At 41.7% G+C, this 26297-nt stretch overlaps 2 protein-coding genes across 2 annotated transcripts; both read left to right on the plus strand.

Moving 5' to 3' along the window:
* espn (espin) lies at window positions 1-26181 on the plus strand. The gene is made up of 14 exons (XM_061272845.1): window positions 1-687; window positions 1501-1694; window positions 5825-6011; window positions 6163-6345; window positions 6989-7120; window positions 8177-8441; window positions 8888-9165; window positions 11766-11927; window positions 14072-14324; window positions 16909-17054; window positions 17179-17556; window positions 23563-23641; window positions 24004-24025; window positions 24613-26181. Exons 1-14 carry the CDS (start codon window positions 388-390, stop codon window positions 24758-24760), a joined length of 2727 nt encoding a protein of 908 aa, XP_061128829.1. The 5' UTR covers window positions 1-387; the 3' UTR covers window positions 24761-26181.
* LOC133150364 (espin-like protein) lies at window positions 17570-22131 on the plus strand. Its single transcript, XM_061272846.1, has one exon. It carries the CDS (start codon window positions 18773-18775, stop codon window positions 20744-20746), a length of 1974 nt encoding a protein of 657 aa, XP_061128830.1. The 5' UTR covers window positions 17570-18772; the 3' UTR covers window positions 20747-22131.
* Window positions 26182-26297: the final 116 nt, after the last annotated feature.

Here is a 26297-nt window from a genome sequence, read left to right on the forward strand (position 1 = left end):
GATCCTCCCCCTGATGGATTATTTACCGGGCGCTCAGTTCGGTGTCGCCATCTGCCAGAAGAGGAAAAATACACTCTTGAAGCACATGATACGACTTAGTAGTTGTTGGAAAACAAAGTGGCTGAAGGAGTAAATGACATTCAAATAAGTCGTGTGCGCAACAGGTACGCACCCATCCTGCAGGAAGACGCACGCGAGGCAGCAGGTCAGTTTCGAATTTGAAACTACCGAATGGACGGACTTTTGGATGATCCATAGAGAAATTAAGTGATCAATGTGATGATCGATTTCCAAACACCGCGGTTAATCTCGCGGTGAAGTAGTCGGACTCAAGTGTAAGGAAGGGATCAGGAGGGGGCGGCGGTCGTTGTGCAGTTTGGAGCAGCCATGGTCTTCGAAAGCGAGCGGACGCTGCTGGCCGCAAGGCAGGGGGATGTGCAAATTCTCAAAGCGCAGTTCGCATCAAAATCGCTCACCAGAGACGTGAAGGATGCACTGGGGGCCTCGCCCGTCCACCACGCAGCCCGGGCGGGCAAACTGGCTTGCGTGCGCTTCCTGGTGGAGGAGGCTGGGCTGCCGGGCCACTGTCTGGCCAACAACGGGGCAAGTCCTGCGCACGATGCCGCAGCCACCGGCAACCTGGCGTGCTTACAGTGGCTGCTGACCCAGGGTGGATGTCGGCCAGAGGTGAGTAAGTGGCTGTGCTGGAGTCACGAAAGGCTCCTTTCTCTGTATTCTTCACACTAGTAAACTTGAGTAAAAATACATCTCGTATCTACTTTCAATGGAAAATGTGTTGTTGGTTACAGTCACCGTCTGTCACATTTAGAATGGCGTTGGAAACGTGAAGGAATGACCTCATACAACCCCTACACTATGGAGGATCAACAAGTAGACTGTCTATAAAGTAATTAATTTATTTTAAATTAAACCCACAAAACTTCAGTCTTGATTATGACTTTTCTCATGGCTTTATTTCGAAAACCTCCATAGCTACACGTTCCCACATAAATTTAGGTGAAATTACAAATGGGAAATTTGTGATATGAATCACTCAGCAGCGTACAAGTGTGGTTTAAGATCTAATTCTTGCAGGATAATAATTCATGACAATATACTTGATAAACCAGATGGAAGATATCCAAGTGTCTCGTTTGTCATTTACTAATCATTTGAGTTGGATTCATAACATTTTTATATGAAACGTGTTGTCTTCATCACAAGAAGCCATGTGGCAAAGGACCACTTCTACAACATTTTGAATTTGAAGTGCTTTCGGATTCATAGTGTGTGTGTGTGTTTGTGTGCGTGTGTGTAGAAAGAGCAAAACATTTGCAGTCTGGAATTGTCTATAGGCAATGACAACCTATCTTAATATCTCTGACCTTTCAAGTTAATTGTATCTATTCTCATGATTCAAGTTTGGCTGACTGCAATAATCATCACACTTTTGGCTGGCTGCTATGTTGAGTACATGCTATTGCTGTGCTTTGGTTTCAGGACAAAGACAGTTCTGGCGCTACCATTCTCCACCTGGCCTCCCGCTTCAGTCATCATGAGATCACAGAGTGGCTGCTGAAGAGTGGGCAGGTGGACCCCGGGGCTGCCACCGACACGGGCGCCCTACCTGTTCACTACGCTGCTGCCAAGGGAGACCTGCCCTCGCTCCGACTCTTACTGGGGCACAGCCCAAAGTAAGAAAAATAAGATGGTTTTATCTCTGCAGGGGTTCTTGTTAGTCTTTTCAAAACAGGGGATGTTGATGCAATTGTTTTTTTTTTTTGGACAGTTTCTTCTTCTGCCTCACGCATCTTTTCTTCCAATATTTTAAGGCTTTGAATTTCTTTTGATTACCAATTACTTGATGCATGTATCCCAAAACCAAAATCTAAAAAATAATCCATGCTACTCTGTGATTTTATGCAATCATATTTCATTTATAGATAGTCCTATGAATGAAATATGATTGCATAAAATCACTCATGAGCTCAGAATATGGCTGCCTTTGCTTTGATATAGTCCACCAAAATAGTTTTACACCACCTGCTCCACAAGGTAGACCTGCTTTTATTTGCTCTAATGTCTAGTCTACTTTACTTGTAGTGACGGGCAGAACAATGACATGCTCCTCCATTATATGGCAGAAGGTATAATAAACCTGTGTGTCCACCTGCCGCCATTCATACAACAGAATGAGTCATGGCTTTCTGTGAGTACATCATTTTGGTGTTCAGTTAAACAGGCCCAGATTCTATACTGGGTAAGTACATTTGGACAAGATCAGTATTATTTCAGTCATCATACCTTTTGTCATGTTTTCGTTTGGTGTGGGTCGATTTTTCAGTTTTAATTTAGGTGGGCTAAAATTGGATTTGGGCTGACTGAACGCAGCCTTACTTTCTGGACCTAAACTGTTTGATTGGCCTTTTGCGAATTTCAAAATTGACATTGAAAAATAATGTGCTGCACGCATGAATCAGCATGTTGACTTTATTTCGGTAGAGAAAAACAACAAACGTAACTTGCTCAGTAGTAAACGTTTCATTGCACATTTGCTCGAGGAGAACGCTATTAAACATGTTGTCTTGACTGTGCTGTACTTAGTAAACAAGTCAGGGCTGTTACAAAAACACCCGAGTGAATAAGCTTTGGGGCTCACGCTGGAAAATGTACTTTATAGTCTGGCACTGATCTGGCGCCAGATTTCAGTTTTGCAATCTAAATACTTAAATCCAGTTAAAGGGTGAAACACGCTCTTAGAGGTTTAAAAACACTGCAACTTCCATGTGCTACCCATGCAAGTTATCCAGAATAATTTCATATTTACTGTTCATAGGAAAAGTGAGGCTACTGATGTTGGTTGGCACGCGCTCTGTTGTATTTCATTTCCAAAAGTGTTTGATGGGGTTGATGTTTAGGTTCTACATTAACCAATATTGTCAAACACTCTCTGCAAGTCTGCCTGGACCAATACCTTGGTCTGTTTAGCTGTATCTAACATATATTGTTGTGTCGCCATTGTTGTGCGATTGCCACTTGACGACTTCCGTCCTTAATCAGTGCAGAGTCAGACCCGATCATGGTTTACAGAGATAACGCTGGACTGAATGACTGCCATGGACACCGCTAAACACATTAGGGTTGTCCGTTCTATCAAACAAACTTGGCACACGGAGTTCCAAACAACAAAACAGCATAAATCACACACTCACTTATCCCAATCAGTAGCCGGGTCATTTGCGGTTCTGCAGAGTCCGAGTCGCGACGCAGACCCGCCCGCCGCTTTCAGTCAGCTTACTTTAAAACATTAGAGCCATCTGGTTTTGGCAAGCGAGTGGAGATTTGGCGAGTGGGGGGGGGGGGGGGGGGGGAGACAAAGCCTCTGTGTTTGCACTCTTGATACAAAGACGGAACAAATAATACAGAGACGACTATTGATGCATTGGCAATTATTTGTGACCTTCAGTTGTTTAGTCTTGAAGCTAAAGCATTCTAAATGTCAGTGACATCCAAGAAGCTAGAATCAGGAGGTAATGAAAAATTTCATCACATGCCAAAACGCCAGTCAGACTCAATCGATGAAGGGAACACGGCAATAAGTGCTCTTAATTTGCGCATAATTGACCTCTCTGGGATTGCGTATCAGTGACAATGCGCTAATCAACAGAAATGGGAAAGTGACAACTCAGCATACTTTGAACCTCCGCTTTGTATGCTTTACATGCTATAAATGTCGCCATCGCACTGTTTTCTAATGGCATGGCTAGGTAGGTGGATGTTGAAAATTTAATGAGCCCCAGGGACACAGAGCTCCCTGATAGCCGGGGCCCCATTCACTCTTCTCCTCCACCCCTCCTTGCTGTTTGTCACCATCTCCACAGCGACACACAGTAGCGCCAACCTGCGATAAGCTAATGAGGGAAACAAATACGTTTGAATAGCCAAAAGCTCCACCGGTCACTCGCATTGTTTGCAATGGAACTTTGCAACAGGGAGATAAGCATTCTTGCTTCGCGATTTATTACAAGTGCCAAATTTGTATCCATGAGTTTTAAGAGGCAATTGGACGGCTCGGGTTTGTTCTCGTTGAGAGATTGCAAGGAAAACATGACCCCTGTGATACATCATCAGTTAAGTACCTGGCATTGTAATGATCGCTGTGTACATCTAATAGCCCATATCGCACATTACATCATTTTATCATTAAATATTTTATTATTTTATATTTTATGGTGGTAGAGTTTGACATTTAGTTTCTTCAGAATATAGTCAGATGTTGATCAGCCTGCCTTATAGTTGTAACATGATACCAACCGCCAAACATGTGATTATTCGCACTTTAAGTATAACATTATCAAAGTAAGTCCATCTAAAGTGAAGAAAGAAAACACACAGGAACCACAGAAACAGACTTCTGCAGTCTTCCAAAATATTTTAAACTTTCCTTTTTCTTTAATGTTCAAATGTACTTCTGCTAAGAGTTTAATGGATTTCACAATGGAGCGGGAAGTTAGCCAACATCTTAATAGTTGGTCAGACTCACTATTTAAATCCGTCTCGTAAAAATTTAGGAGAATTTCTTCTTTTCAGACCTTGTTTTATTATATCTCACAAGTGATTATAAACTCTCTGGCCACTGCTTGATGAGCGAATTGTTTGATATTTCTTGTCATTATTTTTTAGATATTTCTGAGGTTTTCCCTAAAAATAGCAAACATCCAGCTCTACTTGAACATTTCCCTCAAAGACTAAGCCAACATATTGGGTCAGACTAAAACACAAATAATCATAAGCAGCCTTGCGCGTTGCATTTAGACAGTACATGCGCTTATCAACATGTAGCGTACATGTAGGCTCTAAAGTCAGCGCTGGATTGGCCTTGAGCTGCATCTTATCAAGTGAAAGCTCAGCTGGGTCAGGTTTGTCTCGACGGGAGAGGAGCTCCGCCCCTCTTTTTTTTTTCACCTTGTCTGTGGCTAGTCATCACATACTCGGGCCACCTTCACCAGTGGTAAGCCTTCATTAAGCACAAAGCCAGTCTGGCAAAGCCACCAGCGTGGTAATCCTCTTAGGAGATGCCGTTTTCATTTGTCAGTGTCCAGATAAAGCACAACTTTATAGGATTTAGTGGGGAAGTACCCGGTCACTTCCCGACCTCCCTGTGGGGGACAAGTACATGGTTTGGGATGCTTGGCTAGGGGCTTTGCAGAAAACGAGAGGCTGGGAGGGGGGCATATCTCACTGATAGCTACTTTCAAATAAACTGGAGCTTTTGCCAGATAATCCTGACATAAAAAGCTGAATGAAAATTTTGTCCGTTCAACTGTAGTTGACAATGACCCAAGTAAGCATCTTGTTTGTTTAAGCACTCCCGCAGGTTCCCGACACTGTTTTCAGAGGCTTTGTCTAAATGTTTTGCATTGTCATTTGAATACCAAACTCTTCACCGACGCTTGGTAGGCCTTAAGATGGTTGCTGACATGAGATACAGTATACGTAACAAACAGCTGTCCGTCTGTCCGGAGGGGGAAATGACTTTCAAACATTGAGCGTTGAATGCACATTTGTTAGTGAATAAGCTGGGCATTGTCTCAAATCAAACAAGTCCTTGAGCGATTTGTGTTTGCAGCAATATTTTGCTGTATGGCATTGTTTTACATTGTGCTGCGATTATCATGTCATTCATTGTTCAAACCATTGACGCTATAATAATTCTACCATAGATTTTCTGTGAATGAAAAGGCTGCGCCATAGAACATCCGCTATCTTTGCAATGTGACCTGCCCAAATCTTAACCTAGTCTTCTTCTCTCCTCCCACTACAGTTTCACCAACTCCCAAACTAAAAATGGTGCCACACCGCTCTATCTGGCCTGCCAGGAGGGCCATTTGGAGGTCATCCAGTACCTGGTCAAGGACTGCGGAGCTGATCCTCTCATCAGAGCCAACGACGGGATGACACCCTTGCATGCCGCGTCCCAAATGGGCCATAACACCGTCATTGTTTGGCTGGTATGCATGCATGGATGGATCTTGTAAACAAATCGAGATAGTGTGGTAATATATACGGGAAAATATATACGCTCAATCTATTGAATGTCACTTCCTTAAGCAACTCTAAAATGGTTGATATTTGAAAATCAGACTACAAGTGTTTCTTCAGATGAGTTTCACGGAGATCAGGCTGATGGACAAGGATGGTGACGGGGCCACAGCTATGCACTTTGCAGCCAGTCGCGGTCACACAAAAGTTCTCAGCTGGTTGCTCCTGCACGGGGGTGAGATTGTCACCGACAACTGGGGAGGAACACCGCTGCATGACGCTGCAGAAAACGGTGAACTGGAGGTGAGTACTCCTCATGCAATTATACCGTGTAGGAATAAATGCCTTGTTCCTTCCTTCACAAATATTTTGAATTGGGCTAGAAACAGGCAAATGTCTGGACTGATAATTCACACTAACTCGGTCCCTTTTTTTTTTTTAATGAAACCTACTTTGACTCCTCAAGCTCGGTTTTCGTGCCCAATGCAAGTCTAGCCCAAAGCGCGGTCTAACTGTGCGCATGAGTGGAGTTCTTTTCATTCTTATTTTGTTAGGTTAGAACAGATAGAAGAGAATGTTTGTGCCATTATGCTCCGTTGTGAGCGCAAACGCAGCTGACCAATTTCCGGTACATTTTATCAATCTGCCCATGTCGGAATAATTTGCTCCGCCAGAAAGTGAACATGCAAGTCCTAATGAGATTGGAGCACAAAGTGCGTTTGTGCAGGTGAAATGCAGAGGATGTAGTCAGCCGCGTATGTGACATGGGTGGCATTTGGAGACTTTGACTTTCGATGCAACTATAGGCAATGAAAAAGAAAAACATTGAATGAATTCACTCTCTCTAATTTCAAATCTTGCAAGATTGGGGCCTAGTCTGAGGTCATGTCAAGCATTCCGCCATTGTGACTACACATTTTGTGTGGCTTGTATTGTCCCTCCGCAGTGCTGTCAGATTCTGGTGGTCAATGGGGTGGATCTGGCCATCAGAGACCAGGATGGCTTCACAGGGGCTGACCTGGCTGAATACAACGGACACTTCCAGTGTGCCAAGTATCTACGCACTGTCGAGAACATGGTGAGCAATGGCGCCAACCTGAGACTTCCTTTTCCAGGACTTTGGGGTAACGACCAATCACGTCTCAAACCCGGAAAATAAGTGAGATGTGATTGGTCGCTACCTGATTGCTCTGATTTAATTTCCAAATGTCCCAGCCTGGTGATGAGTAAAAACGTGTGGATGAGTCATATTCTACCAACACAATATTATTCCTAATGCTGTATTTAGATTAGTAGAACATATTATTGTAATAGGATTTTATTGTAGATTGGGGCTTTATATTAGAGTAAGAAGTCTGCTGACTATTATTAATGTTCAGAACATTATCTGAAGCTTGTCATCATCACTTCGAATATTTGTGACACTAGGACTGTTAAGGAATTGGCTGTAGTAACTGCATTTTTATGCATTTATATTTTTGCTCTAGACATCAATAGTCCAACACATGCATAAAAGATAAATGAATAAAACTGGCTTTCAATTTCAGCATGATGCAGGGAGTATTCAATGATCACAATGCAGTCTTCAATAACTGTTGTTACGTCTTGACATGCCATGAAAATAACACAGGACCTACTATTTCCAACTTTAAACCTGCCTTCCCTTGTGTGTGTGTGTATTGTCAGCATTAATTGGGCCAATGGGAGCTCCGCAAAGGTACATTCAATGAGGACATTTTGTTCGATCAACAGCTCAAATTCCCATGTCGTTTAAAACCACTATAGGAATTGTCAAATGTGCTTTGAGGCTCGCAGGTGCCACAACCTATTACAATAGGAATCATCCCAAACAATCTAAGTCTGATACAATACGCCCACCAGGGCCAAAATGTAGCATTACAAAACACATGTCAGCACAGTATTAATGCTTGAGCACAGTAACCCCCAAGTGGCCAGTAGAACGATAATTCTTCTGCAATCAGGTGGAAACCATTCACCTTCTTGGACTCGCTGCAAATAGGCCCAAGGGACAGTCACCTGCAGTCATAAAGCCTCTGGACCAAGAGGCCTATGAGTCGAATAATTGTTTGCCTAGCATCAATACAGAAAAATAATGTTTGACTTCCACCAACAGAGTGTGGAGCACCGGGTTTTGTCTCGGGACCCCTCGCTTGACCTCGCATACAAGGAGCCTGAAAACAAGCAGCAGGATTCGGGCCTCTCGTCCCCAAACACCACCATGCCCCCTACCAGCCAAGCGGCCCACTTTGACATTAGTTCACCGGCCAGCTCCTTGTCTAACTACGGCTCGGCCAACTCCAGCCAATCCAGCACCGGGGAGAAGAGGAGCAGCTTAACATTGTCTCGAGGCACACCGCTGAACACGGCCGCGCACACAGGTCAACCTTTATGCTAATACAAATGATAATCTTCTTACATTTCATCTCCACCTGCTTTCAAAGGTCTCTTAAGGTGAATTGCACTTCATTCAAATGCATGTACCATTCAGTAATGACAGAATAATATGAGATCCAATATTCTCTGCACTGGTCTCAATAGTGGACTCTTATTTATGTATCTGTATTCAAATTGAGGTGAAGTCTGTTATTTTAATTGAAAGATTCACTTGCTACTGGTGCTGCTCTCTAGTGGCCAAACAGTCAACTGAGACTTCAAGTAAGTTCAGCGAGGTCAATTTCGGTGTATAAAATTTCATGGAATAATTTTTCCTTTCTGTTTTTCTATATTATCAATTTCTGGTTCATTAAATAAAACATTGAAAAGGTTTAATACATGGCAACAGTGTACATGGGCATGAAATAAATGCTCTGTTTTTTTGTTTCAGGTGCCTCAGAGACAGCCATATCCGACATGCAAGCATACATGGACATGCTAAACCCAGATATCGACCCAGACAGGCCCAAGAAGAGTCACGACTCTGTTTCAACGCTACCACCACCACCCACATTTCCACCCCCGCCTCCCCCACATTCTCCTCCGCCTCCCCCGCCGCCCCCGGGCTATCCGGCACCGAAGCCCCCTCAGGAGGCCTCATCGGTGGAGTTTCTGAAGGTGAAAAGCAACCTGCGCCACGTGGAGGGCAGCAACAACAAGAAGAAGGAGGTAAAAACAATCTTGCAAATTGAAAAACAAATAAGGACAAGTAAGAGGGACTCTTAAAGGAAGTGAAGATCGATGAAAATTCCTCTTCTTTCTCCAAAATGTTGTCATTATCTGTTACAGAGCAACACATTTATTGCACAGGTGTGCCTGAGGCTGGTCACACTCACATGCCTCACACAGTACAATACATCCACGTGTGCCCAAAATAAAGGGCCACTCTAAAATGTCCACTTTTACTGTATTGGGAAAGTTCGTTGGCAATGCATTTGCCACTAGCTGCCATTTCCCCTTGTGCCTCATCAGTTGAGCGATTGCGCTTGTGTAACAGTGGTCACAAAGACGTTATTGTGTTAAAATGGCTCACAAGGCTAATGAAGACGCTCATTACTGAGGGAAGCCTCGGATTTGACGCGCTGTGATGACTATGAACTCAATTCATGTAATGAATCTGGCAACAGATCACTCAACAGTGTGCTGAAAGAGACAAACAGGTAAAATCAGCATCAATACTGCAACGCTAATACTTGAGTGAATTATCACTCAGGGCTTATCATATCATTAAAGAGACAACCTATTCGTGAGAATCTCTTTCACTTAGTTGGGACCAGTATAAAGCCTGATGAACAAGGTTGCTTTTTCCATAAGAATAATGTAGGTCTTTTTTTGTATTTTGTTTTTAACAAGGAAGCCACTCCAGGTAGTGATAGTGGCCTGATGCTTAAGACTGTCTCAAGGGTGAGCTGTGTCAGTCATGTGGGAGGGAGGAATTTAATTAGTCCTGCTCCTTCTCCTCTTTTTACCCAGAAGACCGAGTCCTCATTAAGAATTGAACCTAAGCCTCTCCTTGGGACCGCGTGTGCACACCCGCCTACACGCATACACACGATGTGAGCGTGCACGATAAACATAGTTACAAAAAAATATTTACTCTTGGTGCTATAGTAACAGCAAAGGTTTAACTCATCCAGGGAATCCGATGAACTTGCAGTTGAAAAGAGCTTCAGTCACCTGATTTGCATTGACTCAAATCAAATGTTTTTGTGGGGATCAGGTAGACAAATGACTGTTTTGCCTGTGCCACTTGTAATTCTTTGGATCTTTATTACAGCTGTTTAAGAGTCGATGGACTTTGAGATATGTGATAATTGCTACGGAGAGGGAAGCACCGGGTTATTTGTTCTTTACATAACTGGGCAAGTCGGCCAATGGTTGCGGAGTGCAGGCCACCGGTGACATCATCACTTACCGCAAGGCCGGCCCATGAGGTTATTGATGAGGCCTTTGCGTAAAGTGAGAGGGGCAGGTAGAGTGACGGGTGTAGCGCTGAGCAGAGAGAAGAGGTGAGTGACACTCTGGATCTGGTGACAGCTACTCTCTGTGCTCCTCCGGGCTTTGTGGCCGAGGCTCTGTTGAGACGACAGCAAAAGTCCGGGAGACGCTAAACGTCAAGGTAAGGTGTTAAAGAGACGACAGGAACGATGTTGCGTAATAAGTTGAAGGTTTTATTATCCCTGCTGGTGTTTTAAGGTAGCAAGATTCCGATTTGTAGCTGATAGTGTTTGCTTGTGTGTTTAAATGGTGCTTATTGGCTTTAGTGTTTCCACTGGTTGTTGTTGTTTTTTTAGAATAAAAGTCCCTGTTTGTTCAGCACTTACTCACATATTTGGACTAACAACACAAGAAAAATTGTTTTACAAAACAGGCACCGGGTAAACTCAATCAAGCACAATACCGCATGCAAAGGAAGGCTGTCGACATGTTTCTGTCTTGAGATGTGAACTAGTGGGGTTGGGTTGCGTTGCGTTGGTTGCATGGAGGTGACGTTATTCAAAAGCTTTGCCATTGTTGCCCCATCTGCCTGGAGGTTGCTAATCAAACCAATCCATCTGCGTACACCGCTCACGTTACCGTCCCACCTCCCGGACGACTGCCCAGTCGGCAAAGGTTACCAGACTCATCAGTGTTCTGAATGAGGTACTGCAAAAAAAGAAAGAGGTCAGGAGTCAGCTGTCCTCTTACTTTAAAACTGGACACCTGCAAGATGTATGGGCGTCTACTCAAGAATATGACGCATGAGTAGAGAATGGAATTCTAAAAATACGGGGTAGCAATGGACATGCATTGCCACGAGAAGCCCGTACTGGTTGAGTTCCATATTATAATCCTCTGCTAATTCATGTTGAATATTCTTATTGAGACTTCAATATGTGACCTTTATGAATCCAGGAGATACTGTAGGTGAAAGTGAAAGCCCTCGCTGCTATGCGCCTCTTACTTTAAGCTGTATCTACAAAACCGTAAACTCTCATGCTGCTTATGTTGTGCGGTTCTTATTTGAAACACAAATGCCAACGGTGCACTGCAGCTGAATACAAGCCTTGTTCAGTTATTAAAATAAAGCCGCTTTGTCGACTGGAGTGCTAATCTGGAAAGAAAAGCCATTTGCCACTATGTTGCACAAAACATTTCATCCGAACTAATATTAGGCGAAATATTTACTGCCGAAGTAAATCGGCCGTGGCTGTATTTATGCCAAATACATTTTGAAGTTAGCTTTACAGTAATATAAGTTACTTAAATTTTTTATTTTTTTGCTTTAGCATCTGACGGTGGGAGAACACCACGACATACTGCAGCGTACAGACTCCAACAGAAAGTCGAGGAGCTTCAATAAGCAGCCAAGCACTGGGGACTACTACAAGACCCTGGGGAGTGACAGCGCCGAGCTCCGTGGGAGCAAAGACATGGCACCAAAGGAGGAGGTAACTGTCACACACTTAAGCACGTGCCTGCATGCTAGACAGTAAAGGTAATTAAGGCATGCACTCGTCTAGACTAAAGTTAGGGCAAATCTTTTTAAAGAGGATGGCAACGAAAATGGCAGTGGGATTTAGCTCAATGCGGAATTGTTGGCATTAGGTTACCGTGGCCGTACCGTAATGCAGATTTGTTTGCATTATTGTTGTCGTCTGACCAATGATTTATTGACATGTGTTTACCCCACTCTTGTTTGGCACAATTATGTGAAGTTGTAAATGGATGCTTGAAACATTGATATGATGTCAAAATACACATTAATTAATCGCTCCTGTTTGTTCCAAAATATATGGGAAGAGATCTTGAAAAAAAATAATCGCATAATAAATTTAAATCCCTGTACTTTTTCAATACTTTTTTATATTTGAGAGTATAGATTTATTTTTAAAAGATTTTGCACAATATTCATTCAATTATTTTTAGCATGCAATGAAAGCAGATCCGTGGTATTATTCATTTTAAGTGTTCCGATCTTTTTTCCCCCAATAGTTTTATTTATTTATTTATTTATTTATTTATTTATTTATTTATTTATTTATTTATTTATTTATTTATTTATTTATTTATTTATTTATTTATTTATTTATTTATTTATTTATTTAGAAGATGGTGGTCGCAAACCTTGACACAAAAGGACGTTTCAATTATAATTACCAATAAAATAGGACCTGGCATAAAAGAATGATTTAAATAGCTTGGAATGAAAAGATTAAAACCAATACAGTACAGAACAATCCCATCTATTATTCAGTTGATTTGTTGCCACATACCTCCACAGACAACGAGGTCTGTCAAACACAATCATCTGTCTCTGGAGATGTATTACTATAGTCTCATGGGAATCAGGAGTGGGGGCACTTGCCTGATATGGGAAATAATCCCCATTGAGCCAATTACAGCCTCAGAGGGGCCCCTCCCGGTCTCTCGAGCAGATGGGTCGGCTAATCAGCGGCACGTGCCGCCGGGCCTCATCTGGACACTAACCTCCCCCAAACTCCCTGGGGGGGCATGGAGAGTAAAGGGGCCTCCGATGATGGGCACGCGTGCGAAGAATAAAAGGGGTGGGGCTGATTCTTTGTCACGGTCCATTAACTCGCTTCCAGCAGGGTTCAGAGTGTGTCAGACGCATGCAATGGTGGGCGTGGGGGTTCAGCACTATCACTTACAGCAGCAGATGGCTCGTGCCCAACTGTTTAGCCTTGCTGTTTCCCCTGGAGAGTGGGCCATATTAGCTCTGTTATTGTGTCGGAGTCTATGAGTTGATTAAATGCAGCAGAGGGGGGCGACCTCTAATGGGGATGCGCTTACATCTGTCACAAGCAACAGTCTGCGCAAGAAATAAAGAGACCCCTCATCCGAGCGGGTGTTTGAACAGGCATTCCGGGTCGGAGGATTGATTTTGACACAACTTGGTAAGAATTGTTAAGAATTTCCCGTGGTGTCACTTTAACAGGCCCAGAATTCCCACTAAGAAAATTTGGGAGTGAATTGAGATGAAATGATCATTATTTCAGTATTCATTCTTGTAGAGAAATACGTGTGTGGTGGTGTGCCGTGAGAACTTTGAAATTTAAAATGGGTGCTTTGTCCCAGCTAAGGTTGGGAAGCACAGATTTACATTGCATGATTTGCTTTTTGGTCATCTGTGTAAAAAGAACAACATTGTAAAAATGATCCCTGGTCACGCAAACCTGTAAAAACAACTGATTGACAGAACATTGTAAGAAAAAGTCCACTTTGGACCCCACAGGTTTTAGTGTCTTTGACCATAAATGTATTGACCCATCAGTGTTGTCTGATTTATAACTGAAATTGACATTCCTTAGCACAAATTTAAATGACCTTGTCTACAAATTGGTCGTCCAAATAAAAAGTATGGGAAATAATCCGCATTGAGCCAGGGAGTTTTCAGAGAAAGATAAAGATTGTTCCATTTTGTTATCCCTTCCTTTCAAATAATCAGAAAAACGAGATAGCATAATTCTCACAGCCGTAGTATAGGTTGCAATCTTTTTAGGTCACAATGTACTCTTGCATGCACAGAGAATACGTGATATCACTAATGACGGGTTCACACTTGTATGCCCAGGGCTCTGTTTTATTGGAGGAGCCTGGCGATGGCTCCACCCAAGCATCTGAAAATGGCACTGCGGAGGAAACAGCCCCAGCACCACCTCCACCTCCACCACCACCACCACCACCACCTCCACCACCTCCCCCTCCAAGCAACCCGACGCCAACACCCCCAACACCTCCTCCGTTGCCACCGGACACACCGACAACCCAGAATCACTCTGCCAACATCTCCAACAAACAGCGACGTGCATCTTCCTCGTCAGGAAGTGAGTTTCCCTTGACTTCAAATGCCCTTTTGCAATTGAAAAGCAGGTTGAACATATATTTACAAACATTTTCAAATATTGGAATCCATTACCTCTGGTGTGTCAAATTAATTTATGTTTGGTCCCATTTCTTAAGACAACCATATTAAAGGCAAGGAATCTCTCAAGGTAGAGATGTTTTGCGCCTAACACTGCAGCCCTGAATAATTTACCTCAATTTCACGATGCAGGGCTACCATTACCTTCTGAGCTGGTTTAGTGTTCGGACATTTCTTAAAGTGCATCCGTGTGTTAGATGCTGCTGACTGACTGTGTACTGCAACAGGTGCCAGGAAGTCTTTTCTAAGAACACAACTCTGCGGCAGGGTTTTGATGGGGAATAGTGTCCAAACAAACAACCGCTTGTGCTAACATTAACTTACCTAAAATTATATTCCTCCTTTGTACTGCACATCACTTTTGATGACATGAAAAAACGTATACTTGGTTACAAAGAGTGCTGTCGAACCACTCCAATACTTTTGCAACTTGCAATCATTTTCTTGAACATTTTATCTTCTTGCTCTCTGTTGTTTTCACACTTGCATCGTACCATCTTTGTCTGCTTCCTATATTTGTCTATTTTCATCTCTGCTTTTGCCTGCCATGGTCTTTCCTCACTGCTGCTCTTTCAAGGCGGGGGTCTCTCTGCTCCACAGGCAGAGGGAGGGGCACTAAGACAAATGAAGAGTAAGTAGAGTCCACAAAACAACTATATACATTGTGTTTCCCAATAAGTCCATTCCCTGATATGAAACAAGAGCGTTAGGCAAGATGCCCTCTGATTGGGGGAAAAAAAAACCTAAATGTGATACCCTCAGATAGGTGGTTTCTCTCTCTAAAAAAAAAAAAAAAAAACCATCTACTGTAATTGCTGGTTTGTGAGACAGCAAGGCAATAAAACAGACACTAAGCTGCAAACCAATAATTCTGGACTTTAATACCTTTAAAAAAGTCCTTAGATTCAGTTGTCTTGTTTTTAGCTAATTGCAGCAAAGTGATAAAACATTAGAAGCCACATTTGACATTGCTATGGAATTGTTTGACTCTTGAGATGTCCCTTTCCTTACTTTCTTCACCCATCATTTTGACTCAAGTTGACATTGGTTTATTTGTCCAAGAAGTCTTTGGAGCATGGAATGTTTTTTTCACGGCAAAGTCCAACCTGGCTTTACTGTTGTCGGTGAATGTTAATTGTAGCGGTTATGTTAATTCTTTACTTCCAAAAATGTTGTTTGTAGTGCACTGGAGTCCGTTCAAAATTTGAATCAGCATTCCATCTGAATCAGTGTTCCCCACATGTGTCAAGTGTACCTGATCCAGAGTTGTTTTGCTGTGTTGTGAGGAAAGCAAACTAGCAAATGGCGAACATGAAGAAATTGTGTATCAACTTGGCTGTGGTGATTTTGAATAACAAGCTGAGTGCGTGTGCGTGCGAGTGTACGTGGGTGTGATAATTCCTTGCCAGCTTGCCAATGGCTCGCTGTCACTTTCAGTTAGCGGTGATTCCTTTAGATTTTCCGCCGACCGTGTTGATGGGGCTTTAACAGGGTGCTGCTTTCTCCTCCCGGAGGGAGAGTGCAACAGAGTGAGGGAGTGTGAGGAGGGGTTGCCAGGTGCTAGGGCTTTGGCGGCCAGTTGCGGTGACCTCGACAGGGAACTGTTGGACGTGAAGACTATTTTATTTTCATCCAGCAATTAGAGATGACTGAGGATATTCAACTTATTTGAGGTTTTTTTCTAAAGAAGGTAAGGCTAGACTGTGTTTTGTGCAAATAGTGAAATGCTAAATGGTGTATGAAGTTTCATTTGGTGAAAGTTATAAAGGAAACCTAAAGCTCCTCTCGTACTTGAGTTGTATTGTTTTTATTAATGTGATTGTTTTGACGTGAGAGTCAGCTGCTGGGGTTTTATTTGAATTTGGTTACTCATTGACTAATAGGCATTCATTATATTTCTAAAATGTACTGTGCCTATAAAATAGACCAAGTGTGACATTTTCCGACATTTATTGAAAAAGTAAGTCATTTTAGTCCCTAAAAAAATGAAAAGGGTTTCTTTGTAAATGGAATTAGGGGTCAAAGCTTAAGTATGTGTCGAAGGTTGCTGCATTGTTCATTGTAAGCAGATTAGGGGCTGTGGATGCTGAATACGTACATTTTATAACAATCCATTCTTAAACTGAAAGTTCAGCAGGTCCGATTTAGCATCAGGTGAGCCCCTTTTATGTTCGCTCTAATGAAATTGGACCGCTTCTGCCTGAATTGCACAAAAATGTGTGGTAAGGTGACACTTTAATGCAATTTGGAGTCTTTTGAAGAGGGCAGACGTCTCTCTGAAACAGTTGTATGATATATTTTAAGAACAAAATATGGCTAATAATAAAGAGTGTCCAAGCCAGTGATCCACCAATCTGGATATGTTCCATGCCAACAGTAACACTTACCTGATTGAATGAAATATCAAGCATGCCAAAAATCACTTTGTCGCTCCCTCCATTCCATCTTGATTCCTTCATGATTCTGCATAATTGTTCTATTTTTAGGCACAAAATCTTTCAACATGATGTCCCCCACTGGTGATAACTCAGAATTGCTGGCAGAAATTAAAGCCGGAAAGAGCCTGAAGCCTACACCTCACAATAAAGGCTACACCACTGTCTTTTCCAACAGTGGGCCAACAGGCAACAACGTAAGCGCCCGTGATTGCGTGACATTTTGTCTCATGCCTTGGATTTGGGGAATTACCAAGTATGCATTCGTTAGAATCACATCCAACCTGTTAAAAGTCCATTTGTGATTTTCCATTTGTCCAGGGAAACACTGTCTCTCCACCAGAGACTCGCCCTTGTAGCCCGCCATCCAAGACGTCATCCCCACTCACGTCCAATACGTCGGTCACCTCCCCACCCACAACGCCGAGTCCCACTCCCAGTCCACCTAGCACGGGAACCTTCAGGAACATGTCGGCATCAGCCAGCTTGGAGCAAATACACTCCCATTCTGTAGTCAATGGAAGCAGCATTGCTGGCACGGCAGCAGCACAATCGGGGAGAAAGTCAAGCCTTGCCGACGTGGAGGCGCTCGTACCCACGCACGACGAGCAGGGAAAAGCCATCCCCGAATGGAAGAGGCAGGTGATGGTACGAAAGCTTCAGGTCAAAGTGCAAGAGGAGGAGGAGCACAAACGCAAGGTAGGCACGGCAGCTGCCCTTCTTGTCACATTCGAGCCATCCCATTTGTGTTGTCAAGAATTTGAAAACAGAACATTAATGAACACAACAAATGGAATGTAGCTTGATTTAGAAGTGGGTTTTTTATGACCATGATTTTTGTGTGCGAAGAATAAAAGTAATTGTAGTGGATTGGAAATTCTTCCCCAAAATGAAAAAGAGTCTAGTTTGTTTAAAACTGCTCTCCAAGTTTGAATGCTCCTAGAGGTTGGCATTTCTTAAGGATAACGCTGCATGTTTTGCATGTTTGGAGTCTTTGGAGTGATGGGAAAACTTGACTCCACTGCCCATCACAGCATCAAAACACTTGATGAATAAATTTCACAGAGTGAGCCATTGTTGGATGATGGAGTGATTTGTGGTTTCAAGTGGATACATGCAGATTCAGTGGTGTGATGTCGAGCCCATTCACACTACAGTTCAAACAACAGTCTTCAACAAAACACACACAAAAAAACTGAAGATGCCTTTGAATCATACAACTTGTGTGGATAAGTAGATTTTATTCATATTATTGTTTTGCATCAGAGTGATGTGGTGCACAACGCTTAGCCACAACTGATTCCGAATATGTTAGCTCTGTTACCAACCAAGCCATGCTTTTCGAATATGTTTAGGTGTCACTGTTGCACGAATTATGGGCGTCAGTGGTGATCATTCTAATGCAACTGGCCTCATGCAACTTAACAATTTATTCAAAACATAGAATAAGTGACAATTTGAAGTGTTTTTTGATAAATGCTGATAGTTACTAAATAAAGAACTTGACTAAATTCAAAAGAGCACTAATGCAAATAGACGTATACATACCTTACATAATCATCTATATTCTGTACATACCTTACATAATCATCTATATTGGGTAAATGCAAAGGCGGAATCAAAAGAAACAATGGGGGCAACATGTCTTATTTTACCTTTAAATGATGCCTGAAGAGAGGCAGTGCCATTGCACCACTAAATCCATGTAAAGCCAGTGTGTCCTAAAGGATGTGCAATGAAGCGTGTGTTTCAACAAGGAACTTGGTGCTGAAGAGTCCATCCCCTCCTCTCCACTTTCTTGTCTCTTGGTCTTCTCTGACCTCTGATTTAGTTTGCGGCGAGTGGGCACTACCATCCTCAGGAATGGCACTACTCCCACATCCACAATGCTATTTTGGGACCATTTGGGGAACTGATGACCGAGGGTGATCTCAACTGCATTGAGAAGCAAATTGAGAACCTACAAGTGATGCACAAGGTCTCCGAAGTTGAGAAGGAGCTGGAAGAGCTCGAGCAGGAGCTGCATCAGCTTCTACCCGTTTCTGCAGCACTCACTCAAGGACATTTTTCAGTCAATCCAAAGCAGGTGCATGGCCAAGCTGAAGATCTTCCAGCGTGGTGCAGCAAAATTTCTACCTTGCTCAAGAGCATGGCCATTCTTCTTGCCACACTGGGGGGTAAAGAGATTGACATTCTGGAACTGTTAAGCCCCGGATATTCTCCAAAAGGGACAAAGAATGTGGCAGCGGTTCAGCCTGATTCAGCGACGGGATTTATTGGGCGCTCTCAGTCGTTCTCTACAAAGGAAGATGTGGAGAAGGAGATGAAGCAGTTTGGCGTATCGGTGAAGAACCTCAAGGCAAATTATGAAATTCAGTCACAACCTGCGAGTAGCAAAGAAACACGGGTGTATAAACGCCAGAGCTCACTTCCAGTTGTAAGCAAGTCGAAAAATAGTCCAGAGAGTGTTTGTCAAGATGACCCATGTTCTTCTGTTGGCTCGCCTCAGTCCCACACCAACGGTTCTCTGCCTTTACAGGAGGAGCCGGTATTGAAACTTGTTGAAGAGCCAGTCATCGGGGCATCTCATGCTCCTCAAACCTATGCAGCCACGGAGATGATAGCTCCAACTAAGATTGAGGAGTTTAACCAGGTTCTTTCTGCAGACTCCTTTTTAAACAATCACCAACTAACAAGAAGTTTGGAGGTGCAGACAGATCTGAGCTATGTTCAGGAATGCATTGAAACAAGGAAAGAGAGGATTGTCTTCCTGTTCCTTGAACACTGGCGCAAATACACCATCTCTGAAGCTGGCAGAAGAGGAAATAATCTGGATGTGAGCTGGGAGAACTTCAGTCAGGCTAACATGGAGGACGGAAGCGTTGGACAGATTCACAGAGAAGACGATAAGCTCCTCCTTTTCATGAAGTCCAAGCAAGTGGTGGGGAAACTGATCGGCCACTGGAGGACTATCATGAGCCAAGTGCCCAGCCGTCAAATTCGCAGGCTGAGTCGAGCCCAGATGATCTACTGGCCCGAACACTTCTTGCCGCACATCAACGGCTCACCTGTGAGCTACGAAAGCCTGACGCTTGATCTTTTCATGCTCGGATACTTCCAGCTGCTGGAAATGAACATGTCGCGTGACGAGCGCAAATTCCGCCACCTCTTGTGCTATGAGATGTTTGATCGCCTCGGAAGGCATCAGTGGGAAGTCATCAAGCAGTTTCACAAGGAGGTGATGGGGGAAATTGAGAGAGGAACGAGAGACTGGCCGGATGGTTTTGAGGACATCAAGCTGAAGTACTTTGGGGACTCTGATGACGAGGGAGGTGTAATGACGGCCTCTCTGCATTCGATGTCTCCTGAGGTGGCCTTCATTCCAGTGGAAGAGCCCCTTCCGCCCCCACCCTGTCATCCGCCACCCCTTCCGCCTCCAAATACACATCCTCCCTCGCCATCTCAAATCGATTTGCCTTTCGTCTCCCCCGCTGCAGCCCTAGATGCTGCATTGGATACCAGCCAGTGTGGGGAACAGAACTCACTTCTGGACTCGGTCAATAATTCACAGATGGATTTACAAAACAGTGAGCATGTGTCACTAAATGAGCCGAATGCTCAGCAGGATGAGATAAGGAGCATGCAAAATACTGACACAACAAAAAATGCCGAGACACTTCCGTGCACCGCAGAAAACAAAGAAGAGGTTCCAGATGAAGACGTTACTGTAAAAACCACCACAGAAGCAGTTGATCAAACTCGAGGAAAAGATGATTCCATCAACGTCATCTATGAACTCAAGGAGTTTAGCAATGAGGAGATCATTCGGTACATTGATCGAAGCTTCGCATTCTGGAAGGAAAAGGAAGCTGAGCTTTTTGACATCTAAACATGTTTTGACTATAACTCCGCATTACAGCAGACAGAAAAGGCATAACTTGCAACATCAGTAAAATGAGCATGCACTTCCCAGCAAAGAAAGGGAAATAATAAAAATATTATAAATATAATATTATATAATACTATAAATATAATAAAAAATAATTGGTTGATTCCTTTATTCACCTACATGGGAAAGAAAGAAATCATTTTCTTTGACAATGAATAAAACATTTAATTAATATGCAGTGAGTTTCTAAATACTCTTACATCTCTTATGGCTAAAAGGAAATGTAAATCTTTTTGTCTTCTCAAAAACGGGTTTTATTTGGTGTGGTAGACCTCTGAATCAATTTTAGGTATGGAATATACAACAACACTGGTTAATGGACTGAAGATCTGAATTGGCATCTATTACTGTGATCTATTCTGCATTTTCACAATATTTTTGTATCATTTGTGTGCTTAGAGATTTGCCTGATTTAAATGTGTGTTCGAATTTGACTGGATAAATAAAGTTGTTTTTCATTTTTTGTGAATAAATACAGTAATCTCATGAGGTCTTTGGTAAAACAGAAAACTTCCTAATGGCCAAGGTCATTTTTTTCCCAGTTTTTCTTCTCCCCCCCCAAAAAAATCCTGAACCAAATAATGAATATATTTAAGAATTTCATTCATAAATGGAGAATCACTTAATCTGTTCGGTTTAGACCAGGGAGGTCAAACTCTTTTTTTTCACGGGCTACATTGTAGTCATAGCTTCTTTCGGAGGGCCATTATGACTGTCAACCCAAATAAATATATGAGCACCTCATATTATATACAGTAAAAGCTACAAACAAAATGACAAATGACTCCTTTTCAAATCAGACGAGTAAAAACTGGTCAAATATTTAAAAAAAAGATATTATTAAAGTGAAGACAATTTGCAATTCAAGTAATGACACACGGATTTGAACTTGTCTTCGCGGGTCACATAAAATGATGTGGCGGGCCGTATTTGGCCCCCGGGCCTTGAGTCTGACACCTGTGGTTTAGACTTTTGAGGTTTGATTTTAGCAGAAATAGCCAGCATTGAGAAAAGATAACATTTGGTCATAAATATATAAAGACATAAGCCAATGTTTTATGAAGGTGACAATATTGTAAACAGAAGCTGGACCAATACAAAGAGACAAGATGGTATCTTGGTTGTGAGACATTGAACTTTTGTCGTTACGTCCTACCGCATTGAGATTACCTTCCAATAACCCGCTTAGCAACTCCCGCTGTCGTGCTATCTTTGACTTAAGGAGGTTATAGCGACTCTTTATCAATTGCAAACGAATGCGTTAACGAATATCATTGTAATGAACGTATTGAATTGATGGATTTGAGAGTTATTTAAGATGATGAGATGCGATTAGTCCATTTTTTTTTTTTTTTGGGCCAAGATTAGCTGTTAAATCATTGCCTTGCCCAAGTAATTTTAAGGGACTTGAAACACAACATCACAATTAGCTTCCATAATATACGAATTTGGGACTGCAGGCAACTTCAGCTGACTCACAGAAGAACAGTAAGTAAGTAGTCTTGTCGCATTGACGACAAAATATTCAGTGCAAACGTTTGATCACATTCTCTGCAAATTCACTCATTTATGATTTGCTTTGCTGTTTTTTTTTTTTTTTTTTTTTTACATCCTTTAATTCCCAGGGGAATAATGAAACATTCATGATATAGATCATCTTCCCTAGATTCCTTTGCCAAGACAAGTGAAACACTTAAACAAGAGAAATGCATTGAGGGTAATGTATCTTGTCAGGTAAAAAAAAAAAAAGAGAATCGAAGATGGCTGCCCTCTTTGCCATCCCTCCTCACATTACAGGCTAAAAAGAGACAATAGACTCCGGTTACTCGTTGGCGCTGTCAGAGAAAACGTCATGTGTTGACTCAGAGAAACAGGAGCGGAATACTTAATAATGCGCCCTGTTTGGTGCATGTGAAACGTACATATGCACGGCACAATGCTTTGAGAGTCTTCCGTTAAGGCTTTTTAGACTGGGAGAATTTGGTTGAATACAGGTTTGGACAGCTGCCGTGTCTGAAAACAAGATACTATTCTGCTGGTCTGATCTTTCTGCACTAATACCTCTAGCGGCGCAACAATGTATTTATTTATTGACAACTTAATTCATTTTTAACTCGAAATTATTCTCAAATAATTGACATCCAGGAGAACTTGTTTGACTTGGAATTTGAGCCTCTCGACGATTCTCAAGTTTTTGTAGTCCTCGATAAATGCAGACGGATTATGTTTGTGTCAAAATAAGACAATTGCAAAGATCGTTGACTTTGGTGTACAGACCAAAGTAGTAACTGAATCATAATTGATTTGTTTGCATTTTCTACGCAGTCAATTTAAAATGTGCTTTTGTTTAATGCAGGGATGAAAATTTGAATTATTTTAATGTTTTTAAAAAAAAAAAACTGTTTAAAGATATAAATAATATGTTAATATAATTTGCAAAAATGTTCAAATATAATGTGCATGAACAGCAATTACTATAGTGGATATTTCGAAAGGTTTCAAGAGGATGTATGCTTATTTATAAGTTGCATTGAAAAAAAATTCCTTGATTAATTGAGCTTTTCTCTTGCCCGTAAACAATCAAATTTATACAGTCAAATACCCACCCCCAGCAACAGAACTCAATTGGGTTTCTACTCCTCGTCCTCACAAAAAAGGGAACATTTGAATGGGGCTAAGCGACAGAGAGCATGCGTGCAGGGGGGCGACACAAGGATGTACTCACACATTATTTGTCATTCTGCTGATCTTGGCAGGTGGATGAGGAAGCAGCGCGCCTGGCCTCCATGCCTGCCTGGAGGAGAGACATGATGAAGAAGAAAATGGACGAAGAGAGGTGACTAACATAGCTCTGCTGGAGAACTACTATGAAGTTTTATCTCATCTTTGTGATCCAATTTTTTTTTCTTTTTTTAATGAAAAATACTATTATCATTTGGAGTTTTGTTTAAAACCTTTGAAATTATTCTCTAACAGTTGATGACTTGAAAATTATTCTGCAGCATTTGCATAATAATTTTGAATGCGGTGCAATTATCACTTAAAGACTTTTCTCAGTGCTAAACAAATTATATCAATTTGGAATTTAATGTTTATGTGACCTGATTAGGAAATCGCAATATATCCTTGTACTATTTGGTACCTTGCAAAATTCTTTTTGATGTTTACACCTTTTCCTCTTGTGCTTATGTCCTCCTGATGTGACAGGGAACAAAAAAGGTAAGAAAAATAACGGCTTTCTTATATATATACATACTTACACACGATCTTTAAAATAGTGCCTTTTGTGACAACTCACGATAGATTGCCTGTAACTGTGAGCGCTTTGATTAATTGGTATTAAACAAATTGGCACAATTAGAATATCTATGTGATGTATTCATTTAAAAATATATATGCACTTGGATGAAACTACCATACTGTACTGCGATAGTGAATCAATCTATCGTGTCAGTTTAGGCTGCTAGGTGGTGCCATTTCCATTTTTATATCTCTTACACGGTGAGAATGTTTAGAGAAAGTATAAGCCACACTTGTGCTCATTAGAACACAAGAAATAACAACTATATGCTTAGAAATATTTATCATAGTATCCTTTAGCTCAGATAATACTTTTACTTTTGGCAGAATGCGTATATTAAAACCCAAAAGTATAAATATTAGACAGCCGTAATAGAGTATAACCTACAACAACCCCCCTCCCGCGTATATATTGCTGTGTCCTTTGTTGTCCAAAAGAAATGTTTACAAGAAACGGTATGTGTTTTTAAAACAAATTCAACCTTTGCCTTCCTGAATGCATTTAGGAAAGCAGAGGAGAAGGCCAAACAGGCCAAGGAGGTAGAGCAGAAGACCGAGCAGGAGCGACTAAGGATCCTGGGTTTCGACGAATCTAAGCTTGCCCCTTGGCAACGACAGATCATCCTCAAGAAAGGGGACATAGCCAAACAGTGACCTGGCCTTCCCGCTTTCTCTTCCGCTCATGGGGCCCTTCCCATCATCAAATCAGCCACAATTCCCAAGGCCTTCCATCACTGATTGCTTTTCTCAACTCTTATGCTTGTCTGTGCCCTCTGCGGGAGCAGCTCAACACCACTCCCGACGATGTCACGTCTTTGTCTCTCATCGTCCAGACACGGAACTGATGCAGGCTGGCCTTGGTCCTCGTTAAAAGTCTCATGGACACAAACTTAAAGCAGTAGTATAGCCTCGGCATGCAAAGTTTGCCCTCACGCAAGACCTTTTCTTTAAACTGCATGTGTCCTTAATTCAGGCCTGTTTGCTTTACCGCTAATTCAATGTGTTTCTCATAGATGTTGTCATAAAAACGGCGAGTGACAAAAAAAAAAAAGAAAGCTTAGCAATGTTGCCATGGGAAGGAGTTAAGAGATGTCTGCTTTGTACAGTCCACGCACTCGCCGTTATGTAACACCATTGACATACTAATCAATTAATCTATGGTATAAAGACATTTTTGTATGATGGTCATAGAAGCGCCATAGTTGTCATTCTTTCACATTTTGTGGATGTGTACATTTCAGCAAAATCAAATACATGTTATAATTGTTCTAAATCCGCACTGGAAAAATTAAAGGCTACGTTGATCATAATTCATTTTTCTATTGGTTACTATTGTGATCATGAATGTGTGCATTGTTGCGTAATTTGCTTAAGCAGGATGTAATGGAATAAATATACTTAACCGAGGTCCCAGTTATCCTGTTACACTAACAAATAAACACAAATTATATTACTTAAACACTGCAGGTTATTTGGATAAAGTCTAGTTCATTTTTACAACATGCAGTTTGTCAACACACATTGAGTACTGCACATGTATATTTATCACTTGCTGAATGATGATTATTATCACCATCATCTTATGAAATTTAATGGTTTTTTTCTGCAGCAAGAAAATATCTTTAAGGTAACACTCGAACTCTGCTGAATATTTAGTATAGCGTGAATGACAAAGTAAATATAAGCAAAGCTTGTAGTTGTCATTAATATGCAGGTGTATAAATATAGTATGTTATGTACATACAGTAAATTAATTTTTAAACGCTCTCCGAAAAGCTATATCGTATAAATGTTTACAGTAGAGAGAATAATCATTTAATGAAGCTTGCACTGCACACCTTATGTCATCATCATTTGGAAATAATTACGGACTCATCAGCTGCCATATGATGTTGAAATTTAAAATGATGTATTCGCCATTTGATTTTTCTATGCATATAAACCCTGTACATAGTCACCTTCTCTGATCATGATACTGTCAGTGTTTGCATATTGGATCTCAGCCTTGATTGGATGGAATGCTGTCTAATAGCAGAAAGCATGATTATGTTTTCACTGTTAAAATCAAACGAAATAAACTGCAATTGCAAAAAAATAAAATAAAATGGGTCGCACTGTGCTTTTGTTGACTGAAAGGGGAGGAGGTGGGTGATTAATTTCATTGAGCAGAATTGAAAAGGTCAAAAAGAAA

This window comes from Syngnathus typhle, linkage group LG2 (assembly GCF_033458585.1).
Source record: "Syngnathus typhle isolate RoL2023-S1 ecotype Sweden linkage group LG2, RoL_Styp_1.0, whole genome shotgun sequence".
Classification (NCBI taxonomy): domain Eukaryota; kingdom Metazoa; phylum Chordata; class Actinopteri; order Syngnathiformes; family Syngnathidae; genus Syngnathus; species Syngnathus typhle.

Excerpts from the sequence above, each read along its gene's own strand:
- espn (XM_061272845.1), top strand. The coding sequence starts at position 388 with ATGGTCTTCGAAAGCGAGCGGACGCTGCTGGCCGCAAGGCAGGGGGAT. Across the intron at positions 7,121-8,176 it reads TACGCACTGTCGAGAACATG|AGTGTGGAGCACCGGGTTTT; the intron begins GTGAGCAATGGC and ends TTCCACCAACAG. Across the intron at positions 17,055-17,178 it reads GTGGGCCAACAGGCAACAAC|GGAAACACTGTCTCTCCACC; the intron begins GTAAGCGCCCGT and ends CCATTTGTCCAG.
- LOC133150364 (XM_061272846.1), top strand. The coding sequence starts at position 18,773 with ATGACCGAGGGTGATCTCAACTGCATTGAGAAGCAAATTGAGAACCTA.